Here is an 18,368-nt window from a genome sequence, read left to right as displayed (position 1 = left end):
CAATTTATAACTTTTTAACGAACCACACAATTGATTCCCATAGGGGATACACAAGTTTGCACTCATCAGCAATGGAGGAGTACTCTTATTATTTCAGAGCATTACCAGCATGAGCTTTCCCTTGTGTTACTGATGTCAAATATTCAGACAGATGTAAGATAGAATCTCAAAGTAGTTTTGATTTGCATTTTCCTGGCGGGTAAGGGTGTTGAGCATTTTTTAAAAGTTTATTGGCTGTATGAATTCCCCTTTTTGAGATTTTTCTATTTAAATCAGTACTCCATTTATAAATTAGGTTAGGAGATATTTAATGATTACTACTATTTCACTAGGGGTTATGCTTGTGTTTCAATTTCTTATCTGATCTGATCTTGATTTAATTTTGATAAGTGGTACCTGTCAAAAATATTATGTTTCTTTTAGATATTTCCTATATGGTAAATGTCTTACTTAGAGTTTTCATTGCTGTGAAGAGACACCATGACCAACACAACTCTTTTTTTTTTTTTTTTTCCAACACAACTCTTAAGGACATTTAATTGGGTCTGGCTTACTGGTTCTGAGGTTCAGTCCATTATCATAATCTGCCTTTATCATAATGGTGGGAAACATTGCAGCATGCAGGAAGGCATGGCATTGGAGAATTGTACATCTTGTTCTGAAGGCAAACAGGAGACTGGCTTTCAGGCAGCAAGGAGCTGGGTCTCACCCCCACAGTGACACACCTCCTCCAACAAGGCTACACCTACTCTAACAAGGTCACACCTCCTAATAGTGCCACTTCTTGTGCCAAGCATATTCATACCACTATAGTGAAGTACGTTCATGTTGTTGTTGTTATCTGTATTTTATTGATCAATTATTTTTATTTATTTACATCTGAAATGTTACCCATCCTCCTGGTCCCTCCTTGTATTTAAAGTATGTCCTCATGATTCCTTGCATTTTTTGAGGTCTATTTATACAGGGTATCTATATATTTTATCTGTTTAACTTTTCATTTTGTTGGATATTCTCTCTCTCTGCCTTTTAGTTAATTTTCATAAGAGTTTTTCTACCTTGTTGATTTTCTCAAAGAACCAACTCTTTCATTTATTTTTGTATTGTTTTCTTTGTGCTTACTTTATTCATTTCAGCCCTGAGTTTGATTATTATTTCTTGAAATTTACTCCTCTTACATGTGATTACCTTTATTAGTTTTAAAGCTTTCAGGTGTGCAGTTAATTTGCTATTACGGATTTTTTTTCAGTTCTATCTTCCTTCCTTCCTTCCTTCCTTCCTTCCTTCCTTCCTTCCTTCCTTCCTTCCTTCCTTCCTTCCTTTTTTCTTTCTTTCCCTCATTCCTTTCTTCCTTCTTATTTATTTTTTTTAATGTAGACACTTAATGCTACAATGTGACTCTTAGAACTGCTCTCATTGTGTCCTATAAGTTTTGATATATTGTGTATTTATGTCACTGAATTCTAGACAGTCTTTAATTTCTTCTGTATTGACCCCTTTTCATACAATAGAGCATTGTTCTGTTTCTCTGTAAGCTTTGTGTTGGTTCTGTTGTTTTTGATTGAGAGTTTTTAACCCTTGTGATCTGATAGACTCCAAGAAATTCTGTCTTGTTGTTGTTGTTGTTTGTAACTGTTCAAACATGCTTTGTGTCTGAGTATGTGGTCAATTTTGGGGAAACGTTTTCTAAGGGGCAGAGAAGAAGGTATAGTTTTTGTGGGGTGCTAAAATTTTCTATAAATATCTTTGAGGTCCATTTGGTTTATAAAATGTGTTAGCTCCTGCATTTCTCTGTTTAGTTTTTCTCCATTTATGAGAGTGGTATATTGAAGCCTCCCATTATCAGTGTGTGAGGGTCAGTATGTGATTTAAACAGTAATATTTCTTTTACAAACTTGTGTGCACTTGTGTTTGGAGTACAGATGTTAAGAACTGCAATGTCCTTTCAGTACAGAAAGGAAAACTTCTAGAGGGAGACTTCTAGAGACTTTTTGTTTGTTTGTTTGNTTGGTTTGTTTTTGTTACAGAGATAAGGATGAGATTCATCAGATTGGATCTGGAGAAGCAGGAAGAGAGGTGTGGATATGCTGTTAGCATCTCTAATTGTAAAACTGTGCCTTATGTTATTTTAGTTATACAATCTTGCTTTTCTTTTTTTCCTTTTTCTTTTTCCTGTTATGTTGTGGGTATTCATGTCTGCCAGAGTAGATAGTGGATGTTGTCAATATATATGACATTCTCTATAGAGATTTGTCCTTGATTTTGAATGAGTACGTTTATTTAGTAAGAAAGCAAGAGTAGAATAAAAGAATAAAAAATATAATAGAGCAGCAGATCTGACACCTCAATCAGAAGAAACTTATCTCGAGCTTTTGTCCCCGCCGGCAAGAACACACTCAGGACAACNGGAATCTTCTGCGGCAAAGCTTTATTGTTTACTTCTCAGGAAGATCCCGACCCCAGAAAATGGAGTCCCTTATATAGCNCTCATCACACCACTATTACACCCCGAGAATGGGCAGTGACTAGGAGTGAGTTCACTCTCGCACTTGCGCACAAGGCTTGTTTACTAGTTTGTCACAGCGGAGGCCAGCGCCATCTTATAATGGTGATTGCTCGCAGCACACGCACGGCTCTCCACAGCGATTGCTCGCTGCTCGCTGCACGGCTTTCCACAGAAACTTCCTTGGAAAGCTCCAAGAACCAAAACAATCAACCATAGCCCCTGATAAACAAAGGTGATCTCAGGAAGAATATCTTTTCCTGGCTGAACTTTCAATTAGTGATTCCTGACATAGGTATTTTTATATCATGAGATAAACAGTAGTTTTGCTGTCTTTGTCTGGTATAATTGCTAGATTCTAGTTAAAGTGATGGTTTTTTATTATGAGGCATTATTATGACCACCGTACTCCTGATTCCATGGCTGCCTTTATTTTCTCATTGCAATAAGAGCTATGGGATGCTGAACAACTTTAGACTAGTACAGTAGTTCTAGAACACTATATTCTTGCCTAGCATGGAACAATGAGTTTTCCATATCTGTCTGAATCTGCAGGAACACATAACTGTGAAATAACAACATATCTGAAGATTTTCAAATCTATGAAGATGTCTCAAAGACATTCTTTGAAATTTATAGGCTTCCAGCATTTATGTATCCAGAAACCATAAAAATAATCAATATAGCAATTACTTTGTCTTTGAGGAAATCATTTCTATGAGACACTAAGTGTTGTTTAATTATTCAGTTAAATACAATGTCATAACATGTAACTTGGAACACCTTACAATAAGTTTAAATCTCCTTTAAGGGATTATATTGTTGTAAAATACATTAGAATCTAAGATATAGTAAACAAGGCCTATTTATAATTGACTGTTAATAAGAAATGAGTGTAAAAACAAATGCTGATGTCCATGAGATCTGTAATGTTACCAAGTGAGAATGGAGAGATAGTTCAGCAGTTGAAAGTCCAGTGGTTTAGTTTCTAGTACCTACATGGTAATTTCAAATCACCCTCAGCTCTATTCTAGTATAGTCAGTACATTCCTCTGACTTCTTCAGATACTAGGCACTCAAGTAATAAACAGACATACATGTGTGGAGAACATTCATAGATGCAAAATAAATAAAATGTAAAGAATAAAGGATGGAAGTGGAAGGCAAGGCTTGTAAAGAAATTGAAGAAATTTGATTAGATAGTTTCTATTTAAAAGCACTTTAAGTAATAAATATTGATTTCTCTTTTTTCATTTATGTTTTTGATCATGATTTAATTATAAAATTTCTCTCTTCCCTTTCCTCCAAATTCTTTATAGTCATGACTCCTTTTTAAAAAACTAATTGATACAGCATGTATATTTGTATATACATATAATTCCTAAGTACAACCTGTAAAGACCCTTTTATATTAGCTGTATATTTGTTTTGAGGATTGACCATATTCACTGGACAGACAATTGGTGTGCTCTTTCCTGGGAGGGCTACCACTCCCACTTCCACTACTAGCTTTACTCAGTTATCCTGTAATTCTTTGCGTAGGTTTGAGGCTTCCTGAGATTTTCTCTATGCAGTTTGACATGGTCATTGGTGTCCTTGTTCAACTCATGTTTGAACAATTGTGTTGATGAGACATTATGGGTATAGCTTCTCTTATTTCAAAGAGATACAATCACAGTCTCACGGCAAAGGTACTGATTTTTTGGGCACATATATTCTGTCTATCTCCTCTTCCACAGTGTTCCTTGTGCCTTAGGTATGGGAATGTTTTGTAGACTGATCATTTGGAATTTGGCTTTCATATTCTGCATTTTGATTGGTTGTGGTCTAATGTATTGATTTCCATCTGATACAAAGGGAAATTTCTTTAACAATTGGTGAAGACCACACTTATCTATGTGTATAAGGACAAATGCTTTTAGATTGTTTTTAGAGATTATGCTGGTTTGATCAATTAGTGGTTGGTTTATTCTCCTGTAATAATCATGACCTAGCTAACACTTAGCAGTCAACTAGATTTTCAGTCCCAGTCATGGACACTCTTTTTCTTTTGAGTAGGTGATAAATCTTATTAGAGACCTATTGGTTACTGCCAAAGTATGTGTGCTCTTACTATACCACTAGGATTGTTATCTTATGTTGGTCATTGATATCTTTCATAGATATCATTGCTGGGTAGAACTGTTGGTTGTCTCTTCATTTAGAAACTTGCATGGTACTTCTGATACCATAAATGTAGTTCTCATGAAGTAGCATTCAGGTCTTCCTCCTTGCTGGTTCTATTTAGACATCCTCTGTGGGCTCTCAGATACCAATAACTTGCTGAATAATCCTCCGTAGGATCAGATCAAAACTTCTCCTAGGAGGGAGAAGAAACGCAGGCTAAAAGCAAAGAAAATACAATTTCTAATTGTAGAATGTCTTCTCAACCTAAAGAAAAAGGTGCCTATCATGGTATAAAAAACAGACATAACTCCAGATACACAAGAATAGAAAAATTCCATGAGACATAATAATCAAAACATTAAGTATAGAAAACAACAAAAAAAATATTAAAAGCCACATGGGAAGTAAGACAAGTAATTAGAATAACAAGCTCATTAGGATAAAACCTGACTTTTCTTTTCTTTTTTTCTCTCTTTTGTTTTCTTTTCTTTTCTTTTTTTTTTTTTAGATATCTTCTTTATATACATTTCAAATGCTATCCCAAAAGTTCCCTATACCCTCCCTCCACCCTGCTCCCCTACCCACCCACTCTACTTATTGGCCCTGGCATTCCCCTGTATTGGGGCATATAAAGTTTGCAATACCAAGGGGCCTCTCTTCCCTGTAATGGCCAACAAGGCCATCTTCTGCTACAAATGCAGCTAGAGATATGAGCTCTGGAGGTACTCCTTAGTTCATATTGTTGTTCCACTGATAGGGTTGCAGACCTCTTCAGCTCCTTGGGTGATTTCTCTATTGGGGGCCCTGTGTTCCATCTTATAGGTGACTGTGAGCATCCACTTCTGTATTTGCCAGGCACTGGCATACCCTCATACGAGACTGCTATAACACGGTCCCTTCAGCAAAATCTTTCTGGCATATGCAATAGTGTCTGTGTTTGGTGGCTGATTATGGGATGGATCCCTGGGTGGGGTAGTCTAGGGATAGTCCATCCTTTCATCTTAGCTCCAACCTTTGTCTCTGTAACTCCTTCCATGGGTATTTTGTTCCCTATTCTAAGAAGGAATGAAGTATCTACCTGTTGGTCTTCCTTCTTCTTGATTTTCTTGTGTTTTGCAAATTGTATCTTGGGTTTTCTATGTTTCTGGGTTAATATCCACTTATCAGTGAGTGCATATCTAATGACTTCTTTTGTGATTGGGTTACCTCACTAAGGATAATATCCTCCAGATACATCCATTTGTCCAAGAATTTCATAAGTCCATTGTCTTTAATAGCTGAGTAGTACTCCATTGTGTAAATGTACCACAATTTCTATATCCATTCTTATGGTGAGGGACATCTGGGATATTTTTAGCTTCTGGCTATTATAAATAAGGCTGCTATGAACATGGTGGAGCATGTGTTCTTATTACCAGTTGGAACTTCTGGGTATAAGTCTAGGAGAGGTATTGCTGGATCTTCCAGTAGTATTATGTCCAATTTTCTGAGGAACCTCCAGACTGACTTCCAGAGTGGTTGTACAAGCTTGTAATCCCACCAGCAGTGGAGGAGTATTCCTCTTTCTCCACGTCCTCGCCAGCATCTGCTGTCACCATTTTGACTGGTGTGAGGTGGAATCTCAAGGTTGTTTTGATTTGCATTTCCCTGATGATTAAGAATGTTGAACATTTTTTCAGGTGCTTCTCTGCCATTCGATATTCCTCAGTTGAGAATTCTTTGTTTAGCTCTGTACCCCATTTTAATGGGGTTATTTGAATTTCTGGAGTCCAGCTTCTTGAGCTCTTTGTATATATTGGATATTAGTCCCCTATCAGATTTAGGATTGGTAAAAATCCTTTCCCAATCTGTTGGTGGCCTTTTTGTCTTATTGACAGTGTCTTTTGCCTTACAGAAGCTTTGCAANTTTATGAGGTCCCATTTGTCAATTCTTGATCTTACAGCACAAGCCATTGCTCTTCTGTTTAGGAAGTTTTCTCCTGTGCCCATATCTTCAAGGCTTTTCCCCACTTTCTTCTCTATTAATTTCAGTGTCTCTGCTTTTATGTGGAGGTCTTTGATCCACTTAGACTTGAGCTTTGTACAAGGAGCTAAAAATGGATCAATTTGCATTCTTCTATATGCTAACTTGCAGTTGAGTCAGCTCCATTTGTTAAAAAATGCTTTCTTTTTTCCACTGGATGGTTTTAGCTCCCTTGTCAAAAAATCAAGTGAACACAGGTGTGTGGATTCATTTCTGGGTCTTCAATTCTATTCCATTGAGCTATCTGTCTGTCACTGTAGTAGTACCTTTAAAAGAAGAAGGGCCAGGGAAAATGTACATATTCTGAGAAACTAAAAATTCCAGTCATGGCTATGATACCCAGCAAAATTATCAATTACATTTGATAGAAAAAGAAAAACATCCCACAATAAAATCAATGTAAGCAATTTTTATCTGCTAATCCAGCTTTCTGTACAGAAGACATTAAAAGGAAATCTTCAATCTGAAGTTGTTAACTATATGCAACAAAACAGAAGGAAAAATAATGCTAGAATAATCAGTCAAACGAAGGAGAAAAACCCACACCATACCAACAAATAGCTGGCATCAATAAACACTTTTTACTGATAACTATCAATATCAATAATGTCAATTACTTAATAAAAAGGTACAGACTAAAAGGCTGGATTAGTAATACATGAAATATAATCTCTCAGACACTGCTCCGGGGGCCCAAAATCCAAGAATGTGTAAGGTGTGGGCCTAGCAGAAAATCAGAGAGTGTTATTCTGCCAAGGAACATAGCAATACATTTACTCATAGTGACATGTCACAACACTCATAAATTAGTACCTTACCCAGTCATCATCTGAGAAGCACCTTCTTGCAGTATATGGGATCTAATACAGAGAACTACAACTGGACAATGGATAGAGTAAAATATTTTATAAAAATAAAGGAAAAGAAGGATGAATATGAAGTATAAAGGTATGCTAAAATTGTAAACAAGCAATGTGTTAGGGAATATCTAATTCATAAGAAATTAGGATTTTGGATCTCTGGAGACTGCTTGATGAAAATAATCACAGAAAAGGTGAAAAACAAACTACTCTATGTGATAGAGCATTCTAGTCCTCCAGTTGTATGGCTTTGGGAAAATAATTTACTAGTTACAAAGGAAACTGTTGTTGAATTTACCCTTCATTGACCCAAGTGTTTGTACTTGATGGGCATCTGGGTTAAGGCAATGATGTCATTTTAATAATTTTTCATAACAGTTCAAGAGTCTTTAACTGGTTAAAGAGATCTCAATGGCCTAGAAAGTCATTCTTAGATAATTTTCGCCAGAAAGAAATGAAGGCAACTACTAGAGAATACAGAACTAAACTATCCCCCAACCCACCCACACCCTCCACCCTGTTCACCTTCAGCGTGGCTTCTGCTTCTCTGAAGTTAGAATAGATTGTAAGAGAATAATGTGAATTACTATTTCCTCAGCGGACACTAAGGCATATGCAAATGTTTATCAAAGAATAAAATACACACCCACATTTTCTCTGTTTTCCTTGATCTCACAGAGGAATATTGGAGCTAGGGCAGCTGTCTACCATTTCTTTATGCTCTTTGCTCAAATTCAAAACATTTCTTTGGCAACATATACACTTAAAATTCCCATTTTCTCTTCATCCTCTAGTAAAAGAAACAAACTTAGACAGTACATGGTTCTTTGGGGTGTCATCATCACCCCATGTATCATAACACTAATATGTGTGTTTGTGTCTCTGTGTGAATATGCATACATATACATATATTATATATGTATTTAAGCTTACAAAGTAATGTTTCTCTGCTGTGTTTTGAAACATCCTTATTGTTATTTATCTCTCCTTTAGTCTCCCCCTCTACAACCTCTTCTCCCTCTTCCCTAAAGTTCTTCCCTTTCTCCTTCTTTTAGCACCTTTAGACATACCTATCATCATCTCTATATAACTATTTTCTATTCTTCCACGTTCCTTTTACTTTTCTACTTTCTTAGATTATTTCAGATTATATACTCAAATATAAAAACTTAGATCTGTGGTTTATAAATTAAAGACAACATGTGTCACATTTCTTTGTGTGTATATTTTACTGTATTCCATATAATACTTTCAGTTTTAGCAATTTAACTATAAATTTTATTTCATTTTTTACAGTTGAATAGTATTCCATGTTACATATGAAATAGTTTTTCATTATCCATTCATCAGTTAAAGGGCATTTAGGCTAATTCCATTTTCTCTCTATTATAAATATGGAGGTATATAGAATTATTTTGGAGGCAGAATATAAAAAAGAAATTGAAATATAAACCTAGGAGTAGAATTCCTGAATCTTAGGTTAGATCTATTTGAAGATTCTCTACACTTATTTGCATAGTATCACACCAATTGTTAATCTTCTTAACCTAGGATTTTTGGTTAGAGGGAATATAAGAGTCTCCTAAAACTATATTGGCTATTGCCGTTGCCCTTGGTTGACTTCCAGAATTTGAAGGTAGACCTTGTTCCTGAAAAAGCAACATTGTTTTAGAACCAATATTGGAGTAAACCAATTGCAATGAATCTCAATGTCTTTTCCATGAGAACTGTATTGAAAACTCCCAGAGAACATGTCCCTCAATATTGAAATATAGTACATGTGCTGCCAAGGGAGAGGAGCAATTGGAATTCCTGCCCAGATATAATGCCTGTGACAGCAACAATGATTGGCCCAGAAATATCTCTAATGGTATGGTGGAAAAGTGCTTATTTTGGAGATAATTAGCAGCTGTCAGAATGTAAAGCTTGCTTGATGGAAAGGAATTCATACTTTTTATCTAGCAAACTCCTTATGGCTCGGGTAATCATAGGTGCTAAATGTCTACTAAAGCAATTTTCCTAAACTAATGTAGTTTCTAACTATATTTTAAATACTTCATATGTCCACGAATATATGATATATATAGCTTTTACTACTCATTAAATAAAAGTTGAAAACAAAACACATAAACACAAACCCCAAAGCTTCTTTTTAAAATATAGATCCACAACTGGTTAAAATAAAGAGAATATGGGATTTCCAACACCGTTCAATATTTCTATATGCAAAATAGTCCTATATCAGAGGACATAGAGGGGTGCTGCTTACTGGCTTTAACCCTATGGCTTGCTCAGCATCGTTTCTTAGAGAACCCAGGAACATCAGACCTGGGAGAACAACTTAGAATGGACTAGGTCCTCCCTCATCAATCAGTAATTAAGAAAATGCCTTACAGCTATGTTTGATGAATGCATTTTCTCAATTGAAGTTCCCACTTTTCACATAACTCTAGTTCATATGTCTAATTGACTTAAACGAGCCAACACAACATCTAGTAGTGTATTATGTTTTCTGATTCTGTATTTTTCATTGTTGCAGCTATATTTTTTAAATTTTTTTTAATTAGGTATTTTCTTCATTTAAATTTCCAATGCTATCCCAAAAGTCCCCCATACCCTCCCCCCTACTCCCCTACCCACCAACTCCCATCTTACCCTGCTAGCATCCCCCTTCCCTGGGATATCAAGTTTTTACAGAATTAAGTACATCCTATCCCACTGAGGCCAGAGAAGGCAGTCCTCTGCTACATATGTAGCAGGAGCTAGACAGGGCCATGTATGTTCTTTGGTTGATGGTTTAGACTCTGGAAGCTCTGAGGGGTCTGGGTTAGTTGATACTGTTGTTCTTCCTATGGGATTGCAATCCTCTTTGGCTCCTTCAGTCCTTTCCCTAATTTCTGTATTTTTATGTGGTTTTTGTTTTGTTTTGTTTTGTTTTGTTTTTTGGTTTTGTGTGTGTGTGTGTGTGTGTGTGTGTGTGTGTGTGTGTGTGCGTGTATGTGTGTGTATCAATGCCTATATATTTATATTTCTTTCTTTTTAAATTCTTTTTTTTTTCCAGCTTGTTTTCTGAAGAGAGGGAGAGAAATGAAAGCATGGATGTATTGAGTTGGACAGCTAGGGAGAAGGGAAAGTTCTGGAAGGAGATGAGATAGGAGACTATAATCAGATTATACTGTATGATACAAATTCTTTTTGATAAAAATGGTATGGTTTAATTATCCAGAGTACTGATTCTCACACAGAGGAAAAATTAAAGAGGTTTGTGAACCACTCGCAAAGAAAAATCAATCCATATCCAGAAGATGTTCCAAGTGGTAAGAAGGACACATGCTCCACTATTTTCATAGCAGCCTTATTTGTAATAGCCAGAAGCTGGAAAGAACCCAGATGCCCCTCAACAGAGGAATGGATACAGAAAATGTGGTACATTTACACAATGGAGTACTACTCAGCTATTAAAAAGAATGAATGTATGAAATTCCTAGGCAAATGGATGGACCTGGAGGGCATCATCCTGATTGAGGTAACGCAATCACAAAAGAACTCACATGATATGTACTCACTGATAAGTGGATATTAGCCCAGAAACTTAGAATACCAAGATACAAGGTACAATTTGCAAAACACATGAAACTCAAGAAGAACGAAGACGAAAGTGAGGACACTTTGCTCCTTAGAATTGGGAACAAAACACCCATGGAAGGAGTTACAGAGACAAAGTTTGGTTCTGAGATGAAAGAATGGGCCATCTAGAGACTGCCATACCCGGGGATCCATCCCACAATCAGCCTCCAAAGGATGACACTATTGCACACACTAGCAAGATTTTGCTGAAAGGACCCTGATATAGCTGTCTCCTGAGAGGCTATGCTGGGGCCTAGCAAACACAGAAACCAAAAAACAAAATAAAGCAAAAACCAAAGTGTTTAAGCAAAAAGATGAGCTTACAATGAATCTGTATTAGCCTATAAAAAATGACTTTAAAAATATCTCTGTTCATTTATATAGTTTGCAAAACTCTCATCTTCGTCTTTTTATAGGTAGAGTTTATTTATTTTTTATTTTTGGTGCGTGTGTGCATGCAAGTGCATGCATGAATATGTGCTCACAAGTAGAGGTTATGACATACTGGAAATTTAAGTAAATCCTAAGCATGTAGTTTTAGTTTTGAATTTTATATCAGAGACAGAAAATGACTTAATGCTTAGTGAAAAAAAAAAAAAAAGAGGTATGGAGACCAGATTTTCAGACTGTTCTTTCTTATCTTTCTTTGGAGTAACTAGAATTGATTATACACACACACACACACACACACACACACACACACACACACACACATATATATATATATATATATATATATATATATATATATATGAAGAGAGAGAGAGAGAGACTATATATACCACAAACTATAATACAAACCTTAAAAGGTTAAATTTTATACAAAGAAAAATGTGTTACCTTTATATTTAAAGTATTATACAATAATTTCATTGTTTATCAGTGTAATGCAGCATCTTTGATGCAGCCTGAGTCTTAGTTTGGTCTCTCTGGCATGGTCTCCATTATCTAAAACTCCATATTCCTTGAAGTGGTTATCCAGTCTTTAGTGTCTCGGTGAATTCATGTGTGAGTGGCTGAGAGCATTGCTCTTAGCTCACAAGTATTATCCATCACATTTTTCTGTAAATAGTTTTGAGAATTATAACTTGTGAATTGAGCAATTTTTCTTTCTTGCTCTTTTTATCTGAAGACGAAGACAGGTGTTTGCTTGCTACAAGATGGTAATCAAGAACCTTTTAAAGTCCGGTTACACCTTGCCAGAGACCTGTTGATGCTACAGGAGCAGGATGTGCTGTGTGTGTCTGGTGAGCCTTTCTATTCTGGTGTAAGTAGCTCTTCTGTTGACTTTTTTTACTTGTGCTTTTCAATGATGAAAATGCTTGTTCATAGAAAACTCTGAACATATTTTCTCTTATTCTTGGAACCTAGTCAATGGTCCTGTGAATTCTTTTTGTTCACACTGTTCAGTAAGCTATGCCCTTGTTTGAGACCACTGATTTATGCCACAAGACAACACAGTATAGAGAATTCTCACTTTATCTACTGAGTCCTGGCTGTCATATAACAGTGAGTGATAGCTGCATTTTCTTATCATGAAAGAGTAAAGGTCTTATTAAGATAGCACACTTTCAGGAGTGGTATTGAAAGTGATGGTAGAAATTATCTCCCGATGTCTTTGAAGAAAGAGAACCAAATTCACGAAATTCAGTGTGAATTATTTTCCTCTGAGACTGTGTCTAAATGGATCTGTAGATATTCACGAGAGAATTAACAAGAATAGTTAAAAGAACACTTATTGTTCTAACAGATGTGTGATGGTCTACTGAATCCAGCCTCAGGGGGGAAAAAACAGAATCAAAAAACAAAATCTTGTTTTGTTTTGTTTTTTTCCTTTCACATTGGCTTATTTATTTTCACAATGCCACAAATAAGTCCCAAATCTTTACAATTCTTTACTTGCTTCTCATTTTTTAAAAAAGAAAAGCCCTAAATATCAAATCATGTTTTAAAAAAATTTAACTGAATTATTTAAGTTATGACAATGATAGAATGTGCCAGTCAATCAAACTTCCAAACTACTAAACCTCTGAAGTAAGAATGAACCATGACTGGAGCTCATCCCATTTCACAGCTGTTCAGGCTGAGCAGCTATCACGAATGCCAGTGCACAGCCAATGCCACTCACACACTGAAAGCATGTGTTCTCTACATCTGACACGCTGAGGTAAACTTAGTAACATATCACACTATGAAAGGCATCCTTAGGTGAGATTTTATTTTATTAGATAAAACATTAGTTATAAACAGCACAAGTTCTACAGTCTACCATTCATTATATTCCATTACTGAAGACACCATATCAACCTCATTGAAATATATCGACTCAAGGAGCGTGCTTTCTATAGATTTCTTCTCAGCATGGAGATTTAATTTATGCTTTGCTGATAGACTTCCCCTGCAAAGTTATGACGGTGGTGAACAGTGCTGATTTAGAGTCATCATATCTTTTTTTACTAACACACTTTAGGAGTCACACAGGGTCTGAAATCAATAGTTCTTTGCTAGTTCAAAATAAGGAACATTTTACAAACTGTTAACTATTGTTTTTTTTTATAATCCACTTAAATAATCCTAAATCATGGGCTCAATGTCAAGGCTGGCTAAACTGTTCTTGTGCGCTTGCTTACTAAGAGAGCAGTGTTTGATTCCTTTCCTTTTGTTTTCTAGAGAAGAGGTATGATTGATTCACTTAACTCTGGAATAAAAATATCTTAGAGGTTGTAGATGATTGATATTTTAAATAAGTAAAATTTGATACTTTACTGCTGAAAGAATAGGATTGATGTGAAACTTGCCAATTAAAAGACCTCAAACACATGGATCCACTCTTTTTTTGCATGTAAATTGCAATATAAACAAGAACTCAGAATGAAGGAGAAGGAGAAATCTCTCATAGCAATTCCAATAAAGGCAAAACAAAATGTGTGATAAAATTCATCTATAGGAAACACTGTCAGCAAAATAAGAACAATGTTTTTGATACAGGGCTGTACTGAACACGGTCTACTAACTACAGCAAACATCTATTTAAAACTGAAATAAGTTGGTAATCATCATGAGCCCCACTTTGTCAAAACTCTCCTCTGGGTGTTCCAGCTGGGATAGCAATTCAGAATGTTGGCACAGAATATGCTATTTATAAAGGAGCAAGCAGAACTGATGCATTTGCAGGTTTTATGACTCTGTACAGAGAAAATTCTAGGAAGTCTACAACAGATGGAAAATGCACAAACTTCCAAGACTTTGGGAAAAAAAAAAACAAAAAACAAAACAGGATCTTAAGATAATTATCTTTCCAAAGCTAGCAACAAGCAATCACAAATGAAACTTAACAAACTATAATTCATTTAAAGATGAATTTGACATGTGTATAATACCCATCCTGAATACTGCAGAACCTGACAAATAAAAATAATTGAAGTAAACAAGGTAGTAGAAGAAAACTAACAATGATTGACCTGAATTAAAGGTTACATGTCATTCAGGTATATTCTCCCAAATACCACAAACCAGACTAAGCCACAATACCACTTCTATAAAAGACAAAATCCTTTGTTTGGTGGTTTAGTCCCTGGGAACTCTGGGAGTATTGCTTGGTTCACACTGTTGTTCCTCCTATGGGGCTGCAAGCTCCTTCAGCTAGCTCCTTTGGTCCTTTCTCTAGCTCCTCCACTGGGGACCTTGTGCTCAGTCCAATGGTTGGCTAAGAGCGTTCACTTTTGTATTTGTCAGGCACTGGCAGAGACTCTCAGGAAACAGCAATATCAGGTTTCTGTCAGCAAGCACTTGTTGGCATCCACAATAGTGTCTGGTTTTGGTGACTATATATGGGATGGATTCAGTTGGGCAGTCCCTGAATAGTCTTTCCTTTAGTCTCTGCTCCATACTTTGTCTCTGTATCTCCTTCCATGGGTATTTTGTTCCCCCTTCTAAAAAGGACTGAAGTATTCATACATTGGTCTTCCTTATTCTTGTGCTAAACCACCAACCAAAGAGTACACATGGAGGGATCCATGGCTCCAGCTGCATATGTAGCAGAGAATGGCCTTATTGGACATCAATGGGAGGAGAGGCCCTTGGTCCTGAGAAGGCTGGATGCCTCAGTGTAGGGGAATGCCAAGAAAGGGAAGTGGGAGTGGGTGGGTTCATTAGTAGGGAGAAGGGGGGTGGGATAGGGTGGTTTTGGAGGGGAAACCAGGAAGGGGGATAACATTTGAAATGTAAATAAAGAAAATATCTAACAAAAAAAGAAAGAGAAACAGTAGTTTGTTTCACAGAAGTTCTATTATTCCCTGCTAACATTTGTTTTAACTGAAACAGGGTAAGGAGTCATTTCCTATGGCTAGTAGTAGGTAGCTGAAATACATTGTCTCTTTTGTCCAATATCTACATAAAGGATCCCTTTAATCCTCTCTGCATTATCTATCTGTAAATCAATAAGCAGCTGAAGAATGCTAATTTAGGAGTTTCTGAAGAACAAATGACAGTGATGGAGAGTTGGTGAAAGAGAGAACTGTTAGGCCAATTAATTACAAGAAACTTATTAATTACCTTACTTTATTCCACTAGAGTTCAATTAATATCTCACAAATTATAAAATACTCATGTATACTTATTGAAGGGAAAAATAATAGTCAAAATCATCTAAACCAAAAGGGAAAAGTATATAATGCTTATACTTCTGGATTTCAAAATTAATGTAAAACAATATTCTTCTGCACTTGGACAAACAGAATTTCTAACAAAATTGACATCACAACAGTTATAAATGGTTTGAATGCAAAACCCCTTATGGCTCCTCTATTAAATTGCTGGGTTGTGAAACGTCTAAGATCTGAAGTTTAGCCCAAGGATGCTCATTGTGGTAGGCTTTAAGAAATACTTCCTGACTTTACTTCCTGTATTAATACTGCCTTTTGGTCTAGTGAGATGTCAGCAAGCTGTGACATATATCTTTCACTTTTTCTCTGCTATTATGAACTGTACTCACAATTTATAAAGAAAAATCAATCTTTCTGCTCTTAAGTTGTGTTGTCAGGGGTGTTGGCCAATCTTGTTTGTTAACCTGAGACACCAGGAGGGATTCTCAGTTAAATTGCTGACTCCGTCAGATTGGCTCATGAACATGTCTGAGGGACATTTTCATAAGTATTAAGTAATATTGAAGGATCCAGTCTAATGTGAGAAGTACCATTCCTAGGTAAGTGGGTCTGGGATAGACAATAAAGGTTATTTGGGTGTATATATATATATATATATATATATATATATATATATATATATATGCATGTAACAAGAAGTAATGATATAAAGAGGTTATGAACTTAAAAGTAAGCAAGGAGGGGTATATGGGAAGTTTTGGAGGGAAGAAATGGAAAAGAAAGGAAAGAAAGAAATTATACTATAGTCACAAAAAGTAAAACAAATATTATTTAAAAAAAAAAAGGAAGATAAATATTTGCCTGGGAGCAAGCCTGTAAGCAATGTTCCTCCTTATTCTCTGCCTGCTGGTTCCTGCTTTGAGTTTATGCCTTGCTTTCCTTCTAATAAGTCAAATAAACTATTTCTTCAAATTGTTTTTGGCCAATGTTATATCATAGCAGCAGAGATGCAAACTAGGTCATGAGTAATATTTTCATGGTGATGAAATAGTAGCTAATGGGGTGTCCTTGTCAAGGTCAGTTGGAGCATAGTCACTCTAATCACTTAAGCCCCAGTCCGCTTGCCAGCAACATACCAGCAACATATGATGCCAGCAACATACTTTTACTTACTCTGGCTTTGTGACAGATTTACAAATCAGGAGGTGTGTGGCATATTGTTTTCAAAATTACTTTGGGTGGCAGGTTCCTTGGCATTCCATACAAATTATAAAATGGATCTTTTTATTTGTAAAAATAATGCCACTGCAGTGTTTATTAGGAAATTGTTTACTGTGGATCAGTTAGGGTTGTATGTTTTCTTCTTTTATTTCTTTTTGCATTATATTTTTGTTTGGTGCATAAGCATTTGACTTTATTCTTAAATTGTTTATTGTTTTATTCTTTTTTTGTGACATTGTTAAGAAATCGTGATGTCAGTTTCCTTTTTGGAATTTTATATTATCAGAAATCTGATATTTGTGTGTTAATTTTGTATCTTGTTCCTTTGCTGAATTTACTAGTAGTTTTAATAGTTTTATATACTGATGAGGGTTTCCTACAGAGAAGACAATGTCTGGAAAAACAGATAATTTAACTTTTAGTCCTTTCTTTGGTTGTATTTCACCTCTTGCTTCTTTAATTTGTATTGTACTTCCATGAATACATTTAACAAATGTAGTAAGACTAGAATCCATGTTCTGTTACTGAACGAATGGAGAAAGTTCAGCCCTTCATCTTTTGAATATGATTTTATATGGATTTGTTATACATCTTTTTTTATTAGGTATTTTCTTCATTTACATTTCAAATGCTATCCCAAAAGTCCCCCATACCTTCCACCCCCACTCTCCTTCCCACCCACTCCCACTTCTTGGCCCTGTTGTTCCCTGGTACTGAGGCATATAAAGTTTGCAAGACAAAGGGTGCTCTCTTCCCAATGATGGCCTACAAGGCCATCTTCTGCTACATATGCAGCTAGAGACACAAGCTCCAGGGGTACTGGTTATTTCATATTGTTGTTCCACCTATAGGGTTGCAGACCCCTTTAGCTCCTTGGGCACTTTCTCTTGCTCCTCCATTGGGGGCCCTGTGTTCCATCCAATAGCTGACTGTTAGCATCCACTTCTGTGTTTGGCAGGCACCTGCATAGCCTCACAGCTATATCAGGGTCCTTTCAGCAAATTCTTGCTGGCATATGCAATGGTGTCAGCGTTTGGAGGCTGATTATGGGATGGATCCCCAGGTGTGGCAGTCTCTAGATGTTCCATCCTCAGCTTCAAACTTTGTCTCTGTAACTACTTCCATGAGAGTTTTGTCCCTAATTCTAAGAAGGGGCAAATTGTCCACACATTTTTTGTCTTTGTTCTTCTTGAGTTGCATGTGTTTTGCAAATTGTATTTTGTATCTTGGGTATTCTAAGTTTCTGGGCTAATATCCACATATCGTGAGTATAAATCATTTGAGTTCTTTTGTGATTGGGTTACCTCACTCGGGATGATACCATCCAGGTCCATCCATTTGCCCAAGAATTTCATAAATTCATT

General features: G+C 36.1%; 1 protein-coding gene across 11 annotated transcripts in view; it reads left to right on the top strand.

Annotated features, from left to right (window-relative positions):
- Positions 1-18,368, top strand: part of Sntg1 (syntrophin gamma 1) — an 835,208-nt gene that overhangs the window by 466,923 nt on the left and 349,917 nt on the right. For 9 of the 11 annotated variants that reach the window (XM_029469700.1, XM_029469941.1, XM_029469725.1 and 6 more), the window contains one exon: positions 12,312-12,446. In XM_029469700.1, coding sequence (XP_029325560.1) covers positions 12,312-12,446 — 135 coding nt within the window. Of the gene's footprint in view, positions 1-11,559; positions 11,596-12,311; positions 12,447-18,368 lie in introns of those variants that run through there. The other 2 variants (XM_029469958.1, XM_029469900.1) reach the window with 2 other exon arrangements.

This window comes from Mus caroli, chromosome 1 (genome assembly GCF_900094665.2).
Source record: "Mus caroli chromosome 1, CAROLI_EIJ_v1.1, whole genome shotgun sequence".
In the NCBI taxonomy this organism is placed as follows: domain Eukaryota; kingdom Metazoa; phylum Chordata; class Mammalia; order Rodentia; family Muridae; genus Mus; species Mus caroli.
This window is presented reverse-complemented; position numbering and strand designations above follow the sequence as displayed.